Here is an 18,529-nt window from a genome sequence, read left to right on the forward strand (position 1 = left end):
AAAGATCATCCAAATGTAGGATACGGTAATGGGGCTTCAGAACAGTGTTATTTTGGTACGAAAAAACAGGAAACAAATATATAATCACGGCACAACTAGTCCGTCTCGCTTTAATTGAAACAGATTGACATTACATAAATTGTAAATGACAAATTGATCGTGCTGTCCTTTCGGTAAAAGCATCTTTGTATAGTCAATAGGGTACATTATTGATGCTGATTGGTAGAAGTGGTTTTTTAAAAGTAATGATTTAACAGAGGGCAATCGAGAGAAACCTTCTGGAATGAGACCAATATTGGCACAAACGAGATGACACATTGATACAAATTGATGCCGTTAGAAATTTAATGCACCGGCCGCACCAAGAAATCTCACTCAACAACCAAACTGTCACTCTTATATTTTTATATTAGCACGTGTGCCCAAGTGTCTACAGGTCTGCAGTGTCAAGGAGAGGAGACAGCAATAAAACCACAGAGCAAGTAATATAGTAAGAGACGGCACTCAGTACTTCGATTTCGAGCTCACGCACACATATGCATGTTTTACTTAGGTCAAATTTTATATACCAACCTATGAAAAGTTTACGTCAAAGATGACCCACATTGCTGCCAACATTTAAAAGTTGTCGTTGCTAGTGATGTCTCTTTATGAGTGCTAGTATCGATAAAACTTCATATCGATATCGATAAAATTATCGATGCTGGGTAACAGCACTACTAATAATTCTCATCCATATTCAAATTAAGGGAAATTAAAAATAAAACACCAACAATGTAGATCAATAAGTTTATTATAATATTAATTATTTAATAACATTTTTATATAATATTAAAACACACTATTATCAGCAAAAATCTTGCAAAAATTGATAATTCCATTTGAATTTTACTGAATATCTTTATTTAGGCATATAGGACTTAATTCGGCTTAAATATTATGTGAATACAACTAGATTCACATTTTATACTTTTCCTTGAAATATTTTGCGGGATTTCTATTAAATCTCGTTCTAAATTTCGATACCAATATATCGTTGCCGTTCGGATCGCCATATTGGAATTGTATATGAAGATTGAAGAAGCCGTTGTTTTCTTTGGACATAATATCTCCTTTCCAATTGATTCTACAGCCAGAACATGACGTATTAGAGACGTTTTCTCATAAATTGTTTTGTAATTATTATGTTTTATCTTCCATATAGAACAGTCATTGGGTACATATTGCAAATATTTAGTCACAAATCACAATTATTATCTACACACAAAGATTTTAACATTGTTTACACAATATAACACTTTTTCTTCTTTTTACACTTTTGGCAGAAATATTACAAATTAAATAGTTCAATGTACTGTACATTAACTGAGTAAATAACAAAATCTACGATATACGAAGAACAAATTTTGTTTATCAACCATCAAAACCTCAATCAAAACAATAAAATAAAACGCCATTTTGAATTCAAATTTCAAACAACAAATCAACATCAAGACGTTGTCTATGCTTAAGTCTTAACCATTGACAAGAAATCGAAGAAAGAAAGAAATAATTTATTATTGTAGGTACTAGCTAAAAATTAAAATGTACAAAAATAAGGTTTAAAAAAAAAGAAGAAATAATAATAAATAAGTAAAACTAAAATATTAAATCTTTTATTATATGATTACATCGGAGATGCCAACATTAGAAATATTTTTATTTTTTCTAAATGTTGGCAGGCCAGACTTGACCTTAGGTCTTGGAAAAGTACAAAATAATTTGAACTCTATGTCAATTGAATGAAGTTTAAAATTGCTTGATAATGTAAGCCTAACCAAAACGATGTTCTAAGTGTCGACCCACTGCAATAAAACAAAGTCTAGCGAAAATAGAGATGTTTGCAAAATATTGTAGCATAGGATTTTTGTGATTTCATAGAGGTAATAAACTAATAACTATTTGCAAGACATACTGAAACGATCTGATACCTTAACTTATAACTTACAAGTATACTTCAATTGTAATTTGTACCTACACCATTTTGGTCGTAAGAAATATCTAGTGTATGTAAGGTACCTATTTTCCATTTACAAACTGTATACGCAGAACTAAAATTCGAAATCCATCTAAAACGCAATTATAGATCTATCCAATAAATTCTATCGTATTATGATAGTTAACGTTAATATCTATTATCACAATTGTTATCAATCAGGAAAATTATTCATATTAATTCTGGTTCACATTTCATTTCATTTCGCATTGCTCATGGATAGACGATGCCGCTTACCATCGTTATAACTATATTTGCTCTTTCCTGCCATTACTATCCAATGAATATTAGTAGGTACTACCACGATAATTTTATAGTCTTCTTAATTATAGAACGTAAATCAAACCACACGAAGTCCAGTGTCCACACGAAGTAAAGATTTGATTTGCTGGAGAAAAGTATTTGCTGGAAAAGAAGACAAAATCTCTCACCAGCAAAAATCTACCTACACCTTTCCCCAGTGACAAAGAAACCTATTTTATTTCGTCGGCAGAACCGGGTCAAATGGCTAGTTCTTATAAGGTATTTACAAACCTTGATAACATTACTGACCCATACAAGACAGTGGCAACTGGCAGTTGGCACACTTAACGCTTTCTGCCTAGGAAAGTGAAATGGTCTAGCTAGGCAATAGGCATGAGGTAACGCACTAGGAGCTCACCCGGCCGCGCTCACTTTCGTTTGAGGTGAGATAACTACACTTTCAATACTGCAATTGCATCGCATTTACATGTATACTTTTTGCACGGGGTATAAATTACGTTATTTACGATTGCAATGAAAATTCTCATTTATGATTATCAATTTATCACATACCGTATCTGGAATAACAATTGAACTTTTTACATCACTACTATAAAACAAAGTAATTCGCGCTGTCTGTATGTCCTATGGCTTATAAGTTATATCTTGAAACCACACAACGGAATTTCAAACCATTTTTATTACATAGTGGTTCAAAAGGAAGATTTTAGTATCTAATTTGTTAAGTTTTAGACAACGTGGGTGACGCCGCGGGCGGAAAGCTAGTGCTGTGTATAATTTACATATTAAAGTTCAAAACAACTTGCAAGAGTATGGGATGCATTGTTGTTTGACTTCATTATCATTGCGTTAAACAATTAGATCATTATCTAATCATAATTAAGCTTTGATTTTGCTTTGGAGGTTCTCCCTTCTTATCAGCAGGATATTCAAATCATTCTGTTCAAAAACAATCCTCCGCCTCCTCTAATATTAAAAGGAGCAAATAGTTTTTTGTTTGTTACTATTTAACTCAAACACTACGTGCTTGGTTAAAAAATCCTTGTTACAAGTGATTACCGAGTGCCTACAGTTACAAATAGCTCAACACCAGTTAGTATTTTATTTATATGAAAGCATTTATGAATATTTAAAGAAAGAACAAACAGCTAAAAGATTCATCATCATCATCAGCCCATATACATTCCCACTGCTGGGACTTGGGCCTCCTATTTTAAAAGCATATTACATAATATATATAACTAGCAATCCGCCCCGGCTTCGCCCGTGGTACCTACATGTTATGTTTTTTCATAAGAAACATCCTCGTACTTCAAGAAATAGATTCTGCAGCGCACGCGATGAAAGAATTTTATTAAGGAATTTATACACCTAAGTTTACATTATTGCATTTTGGTAAGGACCTCTAATTTTTTTGAAAATGCAATATAGCCTATGTTTCTCAGTGAAGATGCAGCTTTCTAATATTGAAAGAATTTTTGAAATCGGTCCAGTAGTTTATGCGTGACAACCATACATACATACATAATTACAAACCTTTCCTCTTTATAATATGATATATTATAAAGAGGAAAGGTTTATATATAGCCTTCCTCCTTAAATGGGCTATCTAAATCCTTAAGAATTTTTCAAATCGGACCACTAGTTCCCAAGATTAGTGCGTTCAAACAAACAGCCAAACTCTTCAGCTTTATCGTAATATATATAAATCTCGTGTCACAATGTTTGTCCTCAATGGACTCCTAGACCACTTAACCGATTATAATAAAATTCGCACACCATGTGCAGTTTGATCTAACTTGAGAGATAGGATAGTTTAAACATGTAGGTATCACGGGCGAAGCCAGGGCGGACCGCTAGTAATATTAGTATGGATATCAAAATACGCAACTAATTCAAAAATGTTTGGCCCATTTTGACCTTTACTGCCAAAAACTGATAAGATTAAATAAACAAATGAAGTACAGAGTTGATAGAAAGTAATTTATCATGATAAAGTCACATCTTTAGTTTATGGAATCCGTTAAGAATGCATTTTTATTAATAATTAATGTACAGTTAACTCTTCTCGATTATATTTTCTTAAAAAAGATTGTAAGTAGAGTATGTAATAATTTGTCTATTGAAAACATTATTACTATACTATTTTTAAATTTTAGGGCAAAGTGGTCATATGTAAACAGAGATGCCGATCATTCTAATAAATATGCAATTAATAAAAATCTTAATAACATATTTTAAACCAGCATTTAAACAATACTTTTTTTATACATAAAAAGTTTACGTTAGAGCGTATACGCACTATGCGGGTAGCCGCATTGCGGGTAGCCGTCCCGCGATGCGGCTACCGCAGACCGCACAGTGCGCATAGAAATGAATATTCCGTACATAATTGTGCTTGCGGTCAGCCGGACGGCTACCCGCAATGCGGCTACCCGCATAGTGCGTATACGCTCTTAGACATAGGTACATTGCATATATACATACAGTTAATTTATACAAGTAACAAAACAATTGAAGAATGACTTAATAGATGCACAAGGTTATTTAGAAATCAAGTATAAGTATTCAATTAAAGTGTAAATCGATTCACAAGGTTTCATATAAATTTTGTATTCTTATAAATCAGTTTTTGTAATAGTCAACAAAGTAGAGAGCAGAGTTATGTTCACCGTAAATATATACCGTAAATATATACCTTTTTTTATATCAGTATCTCAGTATTCTTATATATAAAAATGAATCGCAAAATGTGTTGGTAAGCGCATAACTCGAGAACGGCTGAACCGATTTCGATAATTCTTTTTTTATTATATTCCTTGAAGTACGAGGATGGTTCTTATGTAGAGAAAACGTAACCATGTACCACGGGCGAAGCCGGGGCGGACCGCTAGTTGTAAATAAAGATAAATAAAATAATACAAAAGCTGTAACTCACCTTACAGTGTTACTTCAATGTTATGCACCATACAGTTTCATTACTGTTACTTTCATTCACCACAGTCTATTCGTCTGATTGGAAATCGACACCGCTTCTACGCCTGGTGTATATAACTAATGCACTTATAACAATAATAGCACCCAATGCAACTAAATAACTATCAATTTTTTGCGCTAAATTAACAAATTCGCCTATATTTGTGGATACTACTTCACTAATAGCCGAGTTGAAAACTAACTCGTTGCCACAACAAGAACTCATCACAATTTACATAAAAACACGATTTTTTGCAATAATCTACATTAGGGATTGCACTATTTAATAAAAATTAATAATTTCCTATAGAATTTAATTATAAATTTGACCTAAATACTAATATCGGCATGTAAACATCTGAGAATGACACAACATTCATGTGACATTTGTTATAGATTGCCACTCTATGCGGTGTTAAATTTCCTATGAAGTAGGGAAAATTTTACTAAAAATGACTAATCTATTTTAACCAAATCATGCTTAAATAATAATCACATAGATAAATGCAATTTATATTTCTAATCGAAATGGTTATCGAACAATAAGTCTAGAAACTTCTCCAAGGATTTAATAAAATTACAAAACTGTAAAATAAATTTCACTACCTTAGCTGTTTGAAGTTTTAAAATTGTTTATCTACGATATAGAAACATCCACAGAACAGTAAAGTAGATAGAAGTGTGATGTGGGCGTGGCCCACGTGTCACTTGTAAGGTAAGATCACCTAACTTGCTCTCAGTTGTGCGCAGAAAAATATTCGAGTCGGTTGTCAGCTGTCAAACCTTTTTTCCGTATTTATTCATTAATTAGGACGTGTTGTTCGGTATAAGAGTGCAAAAATGATAGCAGACGAAATAATATCAGCAATGGAGGCATTTCATACCATCGGTAAGTCTTATTTTTATTTATTTTACATATAATATTTTATGTTATATCTTCGCTTGTAATTTGTCAAAATTGTATACAAATATCTAGTCAAAATGAACCTTAATGCGTAAGAAATTAGTACTATTATAGATTGAACAGCAAACAAGAATTTCTGGAATATTATTGCAATAAACAAACGAATGTCCCTTTAGTGATGCTTGTGGCGCATATCGACAGTATCGATACTTTAGAAAAGACAAACATTATAAATATTAAATTTTATTTTATTTTTCCTTAGCTTTCATTTGTCCAATTTATTTACAGATTTCCCAAAGAGGCTAATTTAAAAGAGAAATGGATAAATGCAACGTGACGAGTTAACTGAATGCCGAACAGCACTAAGCAGTCTAACAAAGGCCATCGATACAGCAAACCTACGGCAGTTCCAAGATTTAAAATAATGCATATTTTCTGTTTGTATTTTGTAAATATAGATTAATACTATTCTATTCCGTTTTTTATTTAATAATAATAATATAAAAAGACGTACTTAGTAGTAATAAACATACTCCAAAATGTGACACATTATACTTTACTCGTATAATAGAAAGAAAAAAAAATACACAAAAAATATTTATTTGTGAATTATCGATATCTCGATATCGATAACAAGGCTGACATCCCTCAGGGCATAGCATCAGATAAATATCAAGTTAATGTCATTAATGTTGAGTGACACAAATTTCAACCTTATCTCTATGTGTTGAGGTTCAAAGTTATATCTATCGAAAACTAACGCCCTCTGTTGTGGAGTAGCTGAATGTTTTTCGAATTTGGAATTTCTGTGCAATGAGAAACAAAACAGCTAATATACCTAGAGATGTTATACTAAAATAAACCGTAACATGGTGCGTTAGGGTACATATTGAAATGCTGAATTTATAACCTAAGTCAGTTTTTACTCAAATTAAGCTGTCCAATCAAAGGCATAGTTTACTTGTAGTGTACTGTATAACTATCGGTTTAAATGTGTGGGTTTGGCGACACTGGTTTTCATACTAATTATGACATTACCGCACTTCTATTTGTTTTTATTGTTCTGTGGAAACATCGAAATATAATATGTACTATGTAGTATTTTAAATATAGTATACCTATACATACAATATTATATAAATTTACAATTTGTAGGGGAGGCAGGATACCCGCATAGGCTCTACGTTTTGTATTTGCCCACTCTCGCTGTCACACGAAATGTTCACGAGCGCCGATTCCTCGCCATCCGGCAGCGATACTAATATTCCCAGTTAATTAAATCCTCGCTATAGCACAATAATACTTCTCTGCTATCTAAGATCAAAGGAAAGCTGAATTCAATGATTCAAAAAAACATGCAATGCATTTGCAAAAGCTCATACTCTCATGTGACATGTCTTTAACCGCCAGAAAACACAATGTTTTACCAAACACAAAACCAATCCAAAAACACTAACACCTGAAAGTTTAAACGCTAACTAAGGAATGAGGAAATTAAGGGCTACAGTAAAAATGCATCATACAATCCAATTTTTAATTATATACAACACAAAAACAAACATGTGTATGTAAAATTAATGTTATTCAATTAAGTATAATATAACTAGGTACATATGTGTTAAATTTATTTTCTTACCTAAGAACCAAAAACATATTACTTACAAAATTTTAAACAATTAAATGCATATTTTGGCGTCCTGAAAATGTGATGATATCAAATCAATTTTTTGGTCAAATTTAACATTTGTATGTCATGTATGGTAATACCGAATACAGATAGCAATATATTTGATTGTCCGATAGCGTATCTATTTACGAAAAATAGGTGACAAGCGATAAATTGAATTAATCACTAGATTACAATCATTTTAACTGTGTTTTAAATACATGGTCCAAGATTAACTTAGCTGAAAAAAAAAAAGTTCAAACAATAATTTAAATTAAATATTAATAAAAAAGTGATGTGATCTATCCAGATTGAATCTGAGAAATTATGTGAGGCCCTTACAATTTATTCACAAGTCATAAACCTTTACAAATTACAAAGAAACTTTGAGATACTTAGTTACAAATAAAATGAAATATAATTTGGAAAGTGTATTATTTATTTTTAGTTTTTTTTTAGAAAATTCTGTATAATATAATTTTCTATCTTAAAGCTTATAATTTTTTCATTTCTGTCAAATAGTATTTATTTACTGACTGAATGTGAACAAAATTACTAAATGTTTAAGTATAGTGGAAGTTAATAATATAAATACAGTAAAAGTAAATGCAATTTTGTATTTTAACTGGTATCTTTATTTTGGCTGATAACTGGGATTTTATATGAAAAGTATTATTTTAATTTTACACAGTATAATCTACAATGTTATCATTATTTTAAGGTTGGTATAGGAAGAATGTTGTTTTGTGTGCATAACTTACAAATTTCATAATTGTAAAATAATTACTTACTTATAGACCTGATATTGTTTATCTTCAATATATTATTCTGAATTTGTGCAATATAAACTACTACTTGGGAAATCATTAAACTCATTAATAAGTTAACTACTAGAATTTAAAGTTATCTCCTAAACTGGCATAGATTAGGCATTAAATCAAGTGACCTTGTGACCTATCTAAACATACTCAAACATCAAAAATATTCCATCCTCAACCATTTTTGTCACTTCAAATTCTAGGCAAAATAATACTTATATTAAACATAAATAAGGCATTACAACTAATATTAAAGTCTTATTTGTGGAACTATCTTTATAGCAGAACCCGTGATAGGTTTTTTTGGGCTTAGCTTGTTTGGTGATTGCATGACCACATCCACAGCCTTTCTAAGTATTTGGTGTTCGCTTTTCTTGTATTCTTCTGTTATTTGAGATATATCCAGATCTGCATCAAGGACCAATACCTGTAATATTATAATGATGTCTTTTTTAGTAAAAACGCAATAATCAAGCTTTTGTTGATAATTTCTTTTCTCTATATTTATACTAGCTTACCGCCCGTGGCTTCGCCCACTTTGTCTAAAACCTAATAAATTATATACTAAAACTTTCCTCTTGAATCACTATCAAAATCCGTTGCGTAGTTTTAAAGATTTAAGCATACAAAGGGACATAGGGACAAAGAAAGCGACTTTGTTTAATACTATGTAGAGAAAATACTTGTCACAATGTTAGTTACCATACTCCTCCAAAACAACTTGACCAATTCTCATGAAATTGTATATTTACAGCTTTAACTTTCTTTATAAAATGTAGTATGATGTGCAACATTGACTTTAATTTTGATCATGGTAATATAAACATGATTTCATTATCACTACATAGTATAAAACAGTCGCTTTCCCTGTCCCTTTGTATGCTTAGATCTTTAAAACTACGCAACGGATTTCGATGCGGTTTTTTAAATAGATAGAGGTATTTAAGAGGAAGGTTTTAGTATATAATTTACTAGCGACCCGCCCCGGCTTCGCACGGGTGCAATGCTGATACCACGCTGATACTAAATACACTACAGAAAAACTGTGAACGTTGTATATAAAAACATAGCGGCCCGGCCAGCCGGTACCGCCGCAAACGCTACGTCCCGCAATTTTTAAATCTGTAATATCTTCGAAAATATTCACTTAAATCATACGGTGTAAAGTGCCATATAGATCTATATTAAATGAACAATGTATTCAAGGTATTTAATTGGTTAAGGATTAATGCTGTATTGGTGAAAATCGCTTCGAAAATTAGCTTTTATTTGTCGTAAAAAGTAAATGACAAAAAAAAATTATTGTGGGTTATCCATAAGAGATAGACATATACCATCGCGGACTTTTCTGTAGACCTTTTCAATATGTATAATACTTAGTACATTATTTTGATAAAACTCGTAGGGTTCAGCCTGCGTTTGCAATATAAGCGGAAACAATGTAATTTTTTACGACATCACATTTTTTTCGAGGGTAGGAGCAAAAAGAGACACACGTTTTTTAGTAAGCTGTTATATTTAAAATTCAATTTTACATACAAACACATAGTTTTAATTTACCTGTATGTGTTAATTTTGCACCTTCACCTACCAGTTAAATCTCCATATATTAATATCCAACAATTACACACTAGAACTATTACTTCACTTTTGGAACCACACAATGGAATCTGTCAAACAATCTATGACAGACATGGCAGCGATGTTCAATGCTAAAATGGCTGAATTCCAGCGTGACCTGCACAATGTTAATAACACCAACAATTCCCAACCTGCTTCTACCAGCCCCACTTCAAAATTAGCAGCAGAGTTTAACACCTTCCGCTCTTTTGTTGTATCTTCTCTGCATACTTTGCAATTGCAAATTGAGTTCCTCTCAAATGAGTATATCAAATGGGAGATAAGAAGTCGGAGGAAAATGTTGTTATTACATGGAATACCAGAAACCTCAAAAGAAAATCCTGCGAATTTAGTTGCCAAAGTAGTGGTGGATAACTTAAAAGTATCTCAGTTTAATCAGGAAGCTATTTCCCGGTGTCATCGTTTGGGTTCAATGAAGTCTGATAAGCCCAGGCCCATTATTATTAAATTTAAAGATGTTGCTTTAAGAGACACCATTTGGTTTTCAAAGACCTCTCTGAAGGGCACTGGATACACACTGTCAGAATTTCTTATTAAGGAAAGACATGATGTTTTCATCTCTGCAAGAACCCGCTTCGGTGTAGCCAATTGTTGGTCCAAAGATGGTTACATCATTGTTCAAGCTCCAGATGGCTCAAGACATAAGATCACAACAATGGCAGATCTTGAAACCATTCCTTCAGCTGCCGGGGGTTCAGCTTCAACAGCCACAAATTTGCCACAAGCCAATCAATCGAAGCCGGTTTCAAATGTAAGGCCCAAGAGGTTCGGCAAAGTTAAGTAAGCATTCAATGCATGTTTATTTCTATTGTATATCTTGCCCAGAAATGATTTAGCTTTTTAATTCAGTTTCTTGGAGTTCTCACTATGTTAATATCTCTTCCCTTAATTTGCTATGCTTCTTTATATTTTCATATATGAGCTTTTGGTTGTATTTTAGTAATTAGTATATTCTTATCTTGTTATGTACCTACTTTTGTTATAGTTAATACATAATAATATTACTACCCTTACATTTAAATGCTAGATACCCGATTGTAAATTTATTATTGTAAACAGCACTTTGGCTATTGTCATTTGTCAATTAATATTTAATGTCAAACTTCACTTTTATAATATTATCAGTTGCGTGGATACTAGCATATTTGAATTCGCACAGACAGTAATTGTTTTAGCTTTTGTTGTAATTTTTATTTTATATTTTATATGAATGTAACTGGTGGTAAAGGTTATGTTTGAGAGTTAGATTTCTTATTATATTTTTATTTGCTTATTATTAGTTATTTAAATATATATACGTAGTATATATTATATTATATTTTATTATTTATGAATTTAAATTGTAGTACAGAGAATGAAAGTTTCATTTCCCTAAATTCAAGCAATGATTTCTCAGAAGATGACAGCTTCCATAGTACAACCTGTTCTCCTACTCCTTGCATTTCTTCCCTTTTTTCTAATGCTAAGAATACCTTAAATATTGTACATATTAATGCGCAGAGTATTCCGGCACACTATCCCGATCTCCTAGCTACTTTCGACTCCAACCCTGTTCACGCAATTTTAGTTTCTGAGTCCTGGCTAAAACCCTGTCTCCCTTCCTCTTCGTATAGTCTTCCTGGATTTAATTTGATTAGAAATGATCGCATCGGCCGAGCAGGCGGCGGGGTGGCTATATATTTGCGGTCTCAAATTTCTTATTCCATTATTAGTTTATCTCCTCAGCCCCCACCTGGCGATGCGGCCGAACATCTTCTTATCGAAATTACTTCCTCGAATACTAAAATCCTTCTTGGTGTCTTCTATTCCCCCAACCTTACAGTTAATTATTTCCCGTCCTTCGATCACATCCTTGAATCCTTTTCACCACTTTATAAGCATATTATTTTTTTGGGAGACTTTAACACTTGCTTACTCAAGGGTGACCATCGCAGCAAAAGGCTTTCATCCATTGTAGATTCTTTCAATCTGAAAATCCTTCCTTCACAAGCTACCCATACCGCTCCTAACTGTATTCCATCTCTCCTCGATCTTGTCATTGTTTCCTCTCCAGAGCATGTCACCGAGCATGGTCAGTGTTCGGCCGACATGTTTTCCTCACACGACCTTATTTTCCTTTCGTATAATTTAAAACCCCCTAAGTTAAAACCAAAAATTGCCATGCATCGTAATTTTGCTAAAATAAACACAGAGCGCCTTTCTGAAGATGCAAGTAAGACTGATTGGTCGGTTATTTTTTCAGCCGATAATATCGATGAGAAAGTGTCTCTTTTTAATTCTCTGATTATTCAACTTTACGATGCGCATGCCCCGCTCCGTCCTGTTAAGTTAAAGCACTTACCAGCTCCATGGATGACAGATGATCTAAAAAAACTGTTAAGAAAGAAGGCGCGAGCAAAGTCTAAATTAAAATTGTCTAACTCGGATACCAATCGGGAAAAATTTAATATAATTCGAAATCGCTGCAATACTTTATGTAGGGATGCACAACGTCAGCACTTTTCCAAATCCATTGACAACGGTGACCCGTCGAAAATGTGGAAATTCCTTAGATCCCTTGGTCTTGGTAAATCCCCGCTCATTTCCTATCCTAGTACAGTCCATGTCAACGACCTTATTTCCCACTTCTCCAATCCCGCTTCTGATTTCCTTCCTAACTTAAAATCCAACACCTTAACCCATCTTAATACCTTACCCCTCCCTACTACGCCTCCTTTCGTATTCCGTCGGTTCTCTGAGTGTAGCGTTAAGAAGAGCGTGTTGTCAATTACCTCGAAGGCTGTTGGTAGTGACTGTGTTGGTCGAAGCATGATCATTCCAATCCTTCCCATCATTAATCCTATCATTACCCATATCCTTAATTTTTCAATTTCTTCAGGAAAATTTCCTAGTGATTGGAAAAATGCTCATATTCTTCCTCTTCCTAAAAAACCGAATCCTGCGACCCCATCTGATTTCCGCCCTATTGCTATCCTGCCTTTCCTATCCAAGGTTCTTGAACGGTTGGTTCAAGAACAACTAAGCATTTTCCTAAATCATAACCAACTCCTAAATCCTTTCCAGTCTGGTTTTCGACCAGGGCACAGCACGACCACTGCCTTAATTAAAATTACTGACGACATCCGCCGAGGTTTCGACAGCAAAAAGCTCACCATACTTACGCTGATTGACTTCAGTAATGCATTCAATAGCGTAGATCATGATGTACTGCTAGCTGTTTTACGCTCTCTTAACTTATCTCTCTCGGCTGCTGACTGGGTACGGAGCTACTTACAGGGACGTCGTCAGCGTGTACTAATTGAGGAACTTTCCTCAACTTGGTGCAATGTGTCCGCTGGTGTTCCTCAAGGTGGCGTTTTGTCTCCCCTCCTTTTTTCCATATTTATAAATTCCATTTCCAATTCCATTGTGTCACCTTACCATATGTATGCAGACGATTTTCAATTGTATAACCACGCCTCACTCCTTGAACTTCCTGAAGCGATTTTCCAAGTAAACGCTGATCTTGCAGCAATTGTCAGATGGAGCAAAAATCATGGTTTAACAGTTAATCCTCTCAAAACCCAGGCTATTATATTCGGAAGTAGGCAATTAATCTCGAAAATCGACTGGACCAATTTTCCGAACGTCATCGTTGATGGTGTACTTATCCCGTACAGCACGCAGGTTAAAAATCTTGGCCTGACTCTTGACCAAACTTTCTCCTGGGATGAGCAAATTAAACAAGTGAAAAAAAGGGTTTTTTCTTCTGCTTTTTCCTTACGGCGCTTACGCAACTTTCTTCCTATCTCAACCAAAACTGCGTTAGCTCAATCCCTCCTCCTTCCTCTCCTTGATTTTTCTGACTCCTGCTATCCTGATATTCGTGAATATCAGCTGGACACCCTTGAGAAGCTTCAAAATTTCTGTGTCAGATTTATATTTGGACTACGTAAATTTGACCATGTCTCTGAGTTTAGGAAAAGATTAAAGTGGCTCCCCATCCGCCAACGCCGGGATACTCATTTGCTGCATCTTCTGTACACTATTCTATTTAGCCCTAAGTCACCGCAATACTTAAAGGACAACTTTGAGTATTTAAGCTCTAGCAATTCCCTCTCTCTTCGTTCTTCCAACCTGTTATTACTATGCACTCCTATCCACCATTCCAATTTTTTCAACAACTCTTTTACTGTTCGTGCTATCCAACTTTGGAACGCTTTACCTGAGAGTGTTAGACGCGCTAAAACGCTCTCCTCTTTTAAATCACTATTAAAAGATCACTACCTTTCCTTACTGTAGCTTTTTCCCTACCTTTCTGTTTCTGCTTGCTGACATCTGTAACTGTAACCATTGTTTTTGAATGTCTTATCATCTGTGTACTATGGCTTGTGTATAGTATGTATTTTGTAATATGTATGTGTATGTTTAGTATGTATTTAATATTATGTATGTGTATGTACAATATGTATTTTAGTAATATTTTATGTATGTATTTTAGTATGTACCTACTACCATATTTTTGAAGTATATAATATGCAATATTTAGTTTATATAAATATGTGTGTAAATGTGTCTATTTTACATTATTTGCAATGTATTGTTATATTATGTAATTGTAATTATAGTCATTTATTTTGCGCTATCCCACGACCTTCTTACATTTCCTTTCCTACCAGGTTGCCTGGTAGAGATTGCTGTTCAGCAATAAGGCCGCCTTTTGTACAAATGATGCCTTTGTAATTTTGTTCTTTTTTTTTTCTGCTTTGTCCTTTCATGTTTGTACAATGAAGTATTATAAATAAATAAAAATAAATAAATTAGAAACCTCAAAAATTACAGTACTTCTCCACTATTTAATGGATGTTATTATACATATAAACCTTCCTCTTGAATCACTCTATCTATTAAAAAAAACCGCATCAAAATCCGTTGCGTAGTTTCAAAGATTTAAGCGTACAAAGGGACATAGGGACATAGGGACAGGGAAAGCGACTTTGTTTTATACTATGTAGTGATTGGGTTTTAGACAAAGTGGGCGAAACCGCGGGCGATGAGCTAGTTCTTTATAAAATGTAGTATAATGTGCAACATTGACTTTAATTTTGTTCAAAGTAACATAAAATATAACAATTTCTATAAACAATTATACATGAACTGCTTTGTAAATAACTAGCGGTCCGCCCCGGCTTCGCCCGTGGTACATATTTCGCAATAAAAGGTAGCCTATGTACTTTCTCAGGGTCTAAAGATTATCTGTGCCAAATTTCATCAAAATCGGTACAGTAGTTTATGCGTGAAAACCATACATACATAATATATATACAAACCTTTCCTCTTTATAATATTAGTATAGATAAATATCTATTTTACTTACTGGTGCAGGACACTCAGCATGGGTTCTATTAATAAGCCAGTCTTCATGTAATGTGTGCAACTGTTCAATATAATCCAACGGCACACACTGCTCTTCTGAACGAGCCCTCTTCTTTATCCTTTCATATACTACAGACGGTGAAGATTTCAGGTAAACTGAAATTTTAGGTGGTAAATGTTAAAATGACGTTTCAAAAGAGCTTCTAGAAGAAGTCTAATTGAATAAATAAATGTTTGAGTTTGAGTTTAGATTTACTTTTTAGTAAACTCAAAACTCAACCTCAAACATTTACTTATTTATTCAATTAGACTTCTTATAAAAGCACATGTAATTATGTAGTGTGTAAATATGACAATGTTAGTAAGTAATATTTTTATCTGTATTATAGAGCAACGCAGGGTCATAACAGGGTCATGTGCAGCAACCATATCCAGTAAAGTTATTAACAACAAATTGGAATTACATTGAAATGACTCTCTGAATTACTTATTTTTCAAATAACACTAGGACAACACTTACCTATAAGGTCTGCATTGACTGGCATCTCGCGATTAATGAAGTTAAACCACTCATCCAGTACAGCAAACTGCGCGGGATGCAATGTTCCTAACCTCTTCATTTGCTCCACAAAACAATATTTAGCGCTAAACAATGAACGTTCCATTAACTTCACAGGAGTACGTGTCGGTCTACGGTGCATCTCCAACATAGTTAAGGACACGTAAGCTTGGAAGGTCATTGCCCACTTGGCAGGGTCCTTGTACATCAAATCCTGAAAATAGCGCAATTTATGTAAAATTATGTGACATACGATATCCGAGGGTTTCATACGCAAAATTTATTCTTACCAATAGATTCCATCCCTGCACGTTTCGCCATTCTTCAACTGGTTCTGTTAGCAAAGTGATATCTTCAAAATGACGAAAATGCTCGAGGAATGTTGTTTTACCACTGCCAATGTTTCCCTCAACGAGAACAGTAAATGGTTTGCAGTCAGCGGCAGTCATTATAAAACGATATTTGGAAACTGGAGAGAATAAAGATACAATTGTTAATGGTTCAAAGTTCTACGTGACCCCAAACTACAACGCCGCGAAACGGATATTTCCCGCCCAAAATTGACAATTGACAACGATCGCATTCAAAACAAATCTTGTTTTTTACAATGTCATATTGACATTTACATAACCTACAAACACTATATGTTGCATACCTTTAATGAAATTCCCTATTATTTTGTACCCAATCATGGTTGATTTTCATTTTATTGACTCTTGGATATAAAATTATATGCAATATTATTACTAAAATGTATAAAATAAACGAAAAAATATGATATTTCACAATAATTTGTTGTACATGCACGGGTGTTGTTGTTATTCAGTACACCACAGCTCCCTAGAGTATATTTGTTCTGTGCACCACAGACTACCTACATTTTTTTTTTTCTTTATGGCACAAACATGTTATCACAGATTCTTGCACTTGTTGTCGACCATAAACTCACAAAATAAAATATTAAAGCCATTCACTAACCGTTCCCTGCTTCCATCGCCTTGTATTGGAATTTGGAAAAATCCATAAAAATTAATAATAATATTTGAAAATAAAATATAGATAGATATATTCAGCGGATAATAAACTTATAAATAAAAGATTTAAACGAATTGAAAGCGATTGATTAATCATATTATTATATCCCGACGTTTCGCATACTTTGCAGAGAGTGTAGTTACTATTGTTTCTAAGTGTATAATACTCGCGTAAAATCAAACACAAAGTAATAAACTACTATTATGCTACTACTCTAATGTTTGAAGGACATAAAAAGTGTAGGTAATAATATACCTAATTTCAACATGAAATGAGCCACCAAGTGCCAAGTGGGTCTATACTCAAACTTCAAAGGCCAGTGACCACCAACATGATTGTTTTTCAGTGAGCCTGTAGCAGAACTTCATTTTTTTTTAAATGCATATTAAATCGTAAATTGATTTCAGTGCAATTCCTTATATATTTGAATGTACATATCTATGTCACATTCATTTGGTTGAATTTACTAATTGATTGAATGATAAGCGCGTACAAGACTAAAGGACGATAATTACTCATCAAATTGTTGAATATAACGTTCAACATGGTTCAACGCAAATCGGGGCTCCGCTTTCGCTTCGCAACCGACTTCTTGTGGGCGTTTGGAAAACGTAAATTCTGTCGTCATTCAGTGAACGCTCTGTTCAAAGGACTATGTTACAATTCGCTAACTAATTGGACTTGAATTGGACGTTGAGTGACGCTTGTTAAATCAACGTTAAATTGAATGTCGTCATTCAATGAATGCGCTAGTCATCCAATAAAATAGCAGATGCAACCAGATGCCGGCGACATCCGTTAGTTACTTCATGTTATGTGTGTTATCTAAATTTCTAAATTTTGCTAAGCTTTTTATAAATTTAGTGACGATTAAGTTATTCAAATTGTATTTTAGCATTTAGCAAATTAGCAATTCATAATAGGCATGACGACAGTATCTATAAAATATGATCGTATTAGTGTTTTTAAGGGAAAATGTACAATAAATATATTCAATAAGGTGACTTAGAAATCTTAAAACCATTAAGATTAATGAGATTATCAATAAAATAAAACATTGAAATTCTGCAGTTAGCCATTTTGACTAAAACACGCGTGACGTCACGCTTAAGTAAACAACTCGCGTCAGATGTGTTTTGTTGTTATGAATATGTTGAGAATACGCATTTTTATTTATTTTCTATTGTTTCACGTATGCTTTATCGACTTAGAACAGAAATACAATTGCGAATTCACGAATACGTGGTTCGGGGTTCTCCGCACCAACATTATACAA

At 33.6% G+C, this 18,529-nt stretch overlaps 3 protein-coding genes and 2 long non-coding RNA genes across 5 annotated transcripts in view; 3 read left to right on the forward strand and 2 right to left on the reverse strand.

Annotated features, from left to right (window-relative positions):
- The window catches only part of LOC149487482 (solute carrier organic anion transporter family member 74D-like), a 64,655-nt gene extending 59,023 nt beyond the window's left edge, over window positions 1-5,632 (reverse strand). The window contains exon 1 of the mRNA XM_089696111.1: window positions 5,238-5,632. The gene's annotated coding sequence lies outside the window, so the exon portion shown is untranslated. The remainder of the gene's footprint in view (window positions 1-5,237) is intronic.
- LOC149487480 (uncharacterized) overlaps window positions 1-18,529 on the forward strand; it is a 128,658-nt gene that overhangs the window by 71,680 nt on the left and 38,449 nt on the right. The window lies entirely within an intron of this gene.
- On the forward strand, window positions 5,920-6,652 carry LOC149487483 (uncharacterized). Its single transcript, XR_016315715.1, has 2 exons — window positions 5,920-6,164; window positions 6,468-6,652. It is a non-coding gene; the product is annotated as an uncharacterized LOC149487483 (long non-coding RNA).
- Window positions 8,858-17,048, reverse strand: dnk (deoxynucleoside kinase). The gene is made up of 5 exons (XM_089696154.1): window positions 16,874-17,048; window positions 16,509-16,687; window positions 16,180-16,432; window positions 15,661-15,815; window positions 8,858-9,090 (listed from the first exon to the last, which is right to left on the reverse strand). The coding sequence occupies exons 1-5, from the start codon at window positions 16,908-16,910 to the stop codon at window positions 8,914-8,916; spliced, it is 801 nt and encodes a 266-aa protein (XP_089552280.1). The 5' UTR covers window positions 16,911-17,048; the 3' UTR covers window positions 8,858-8,913.
- Window positions 10,147-14,763, forward strand: LOC149487485 (uncharacterized). Its single transcript, XM_089696156.1, has one exon. It carries the CDS (start codon window positions 10,327-10,329, stop codon window positions 11,086-11,088), a length of 762 nt encoding a protein of 253 aa, XP_089552282.1. The 5' UTR covers window positions 10,147-10,326; the 3' UTR covers window positions 11,089-14,763.

This window comes from Colias philodice, chromosome 6 (assembly GCF_061535455.1).
Source record: "Colias philodice isolate Cphi_HAF_F1 chromosome 6, ilColPhil1 Martin Lab GWU primary, whole genome shotgun sequence".
Lineage (NCBI taxonomy): Eukaryota > Metazoa > Arthropoda > Insecta > Lepidoptera > Pieridae > Colias > Colias philodice.

Bases quoted from the DNA above. Each gene is read 5' to 3' on its own strand.
- LOC149487485 (XM_089696156.1), top strand. From the start codon at position 10,327: ATGGAATCTGTCAAACAATCTATGACAGACATGGCAGCGATGTTCAAT.
- dnk (XM_089696154.1), bottom strand. From the start codon at position 16,910: ATGATTGGGTACAAAATAATAGGGAATTTCATTAAAG. The intron at 16,688-16,873 runs GTATGCAACATA...TATTCTCTCCAG, and splicing joins AATAGGGAATTTCATTAAAG to TTTCCAAATATCGTTTTATA. The intron at 9,091-15,660 runs GTAAGTAAAATA...ATAATATTACAG, and splicing joins ATGCTGAGTGTCCTGCACCA to GTATTGGTCCTTGATGCAGA.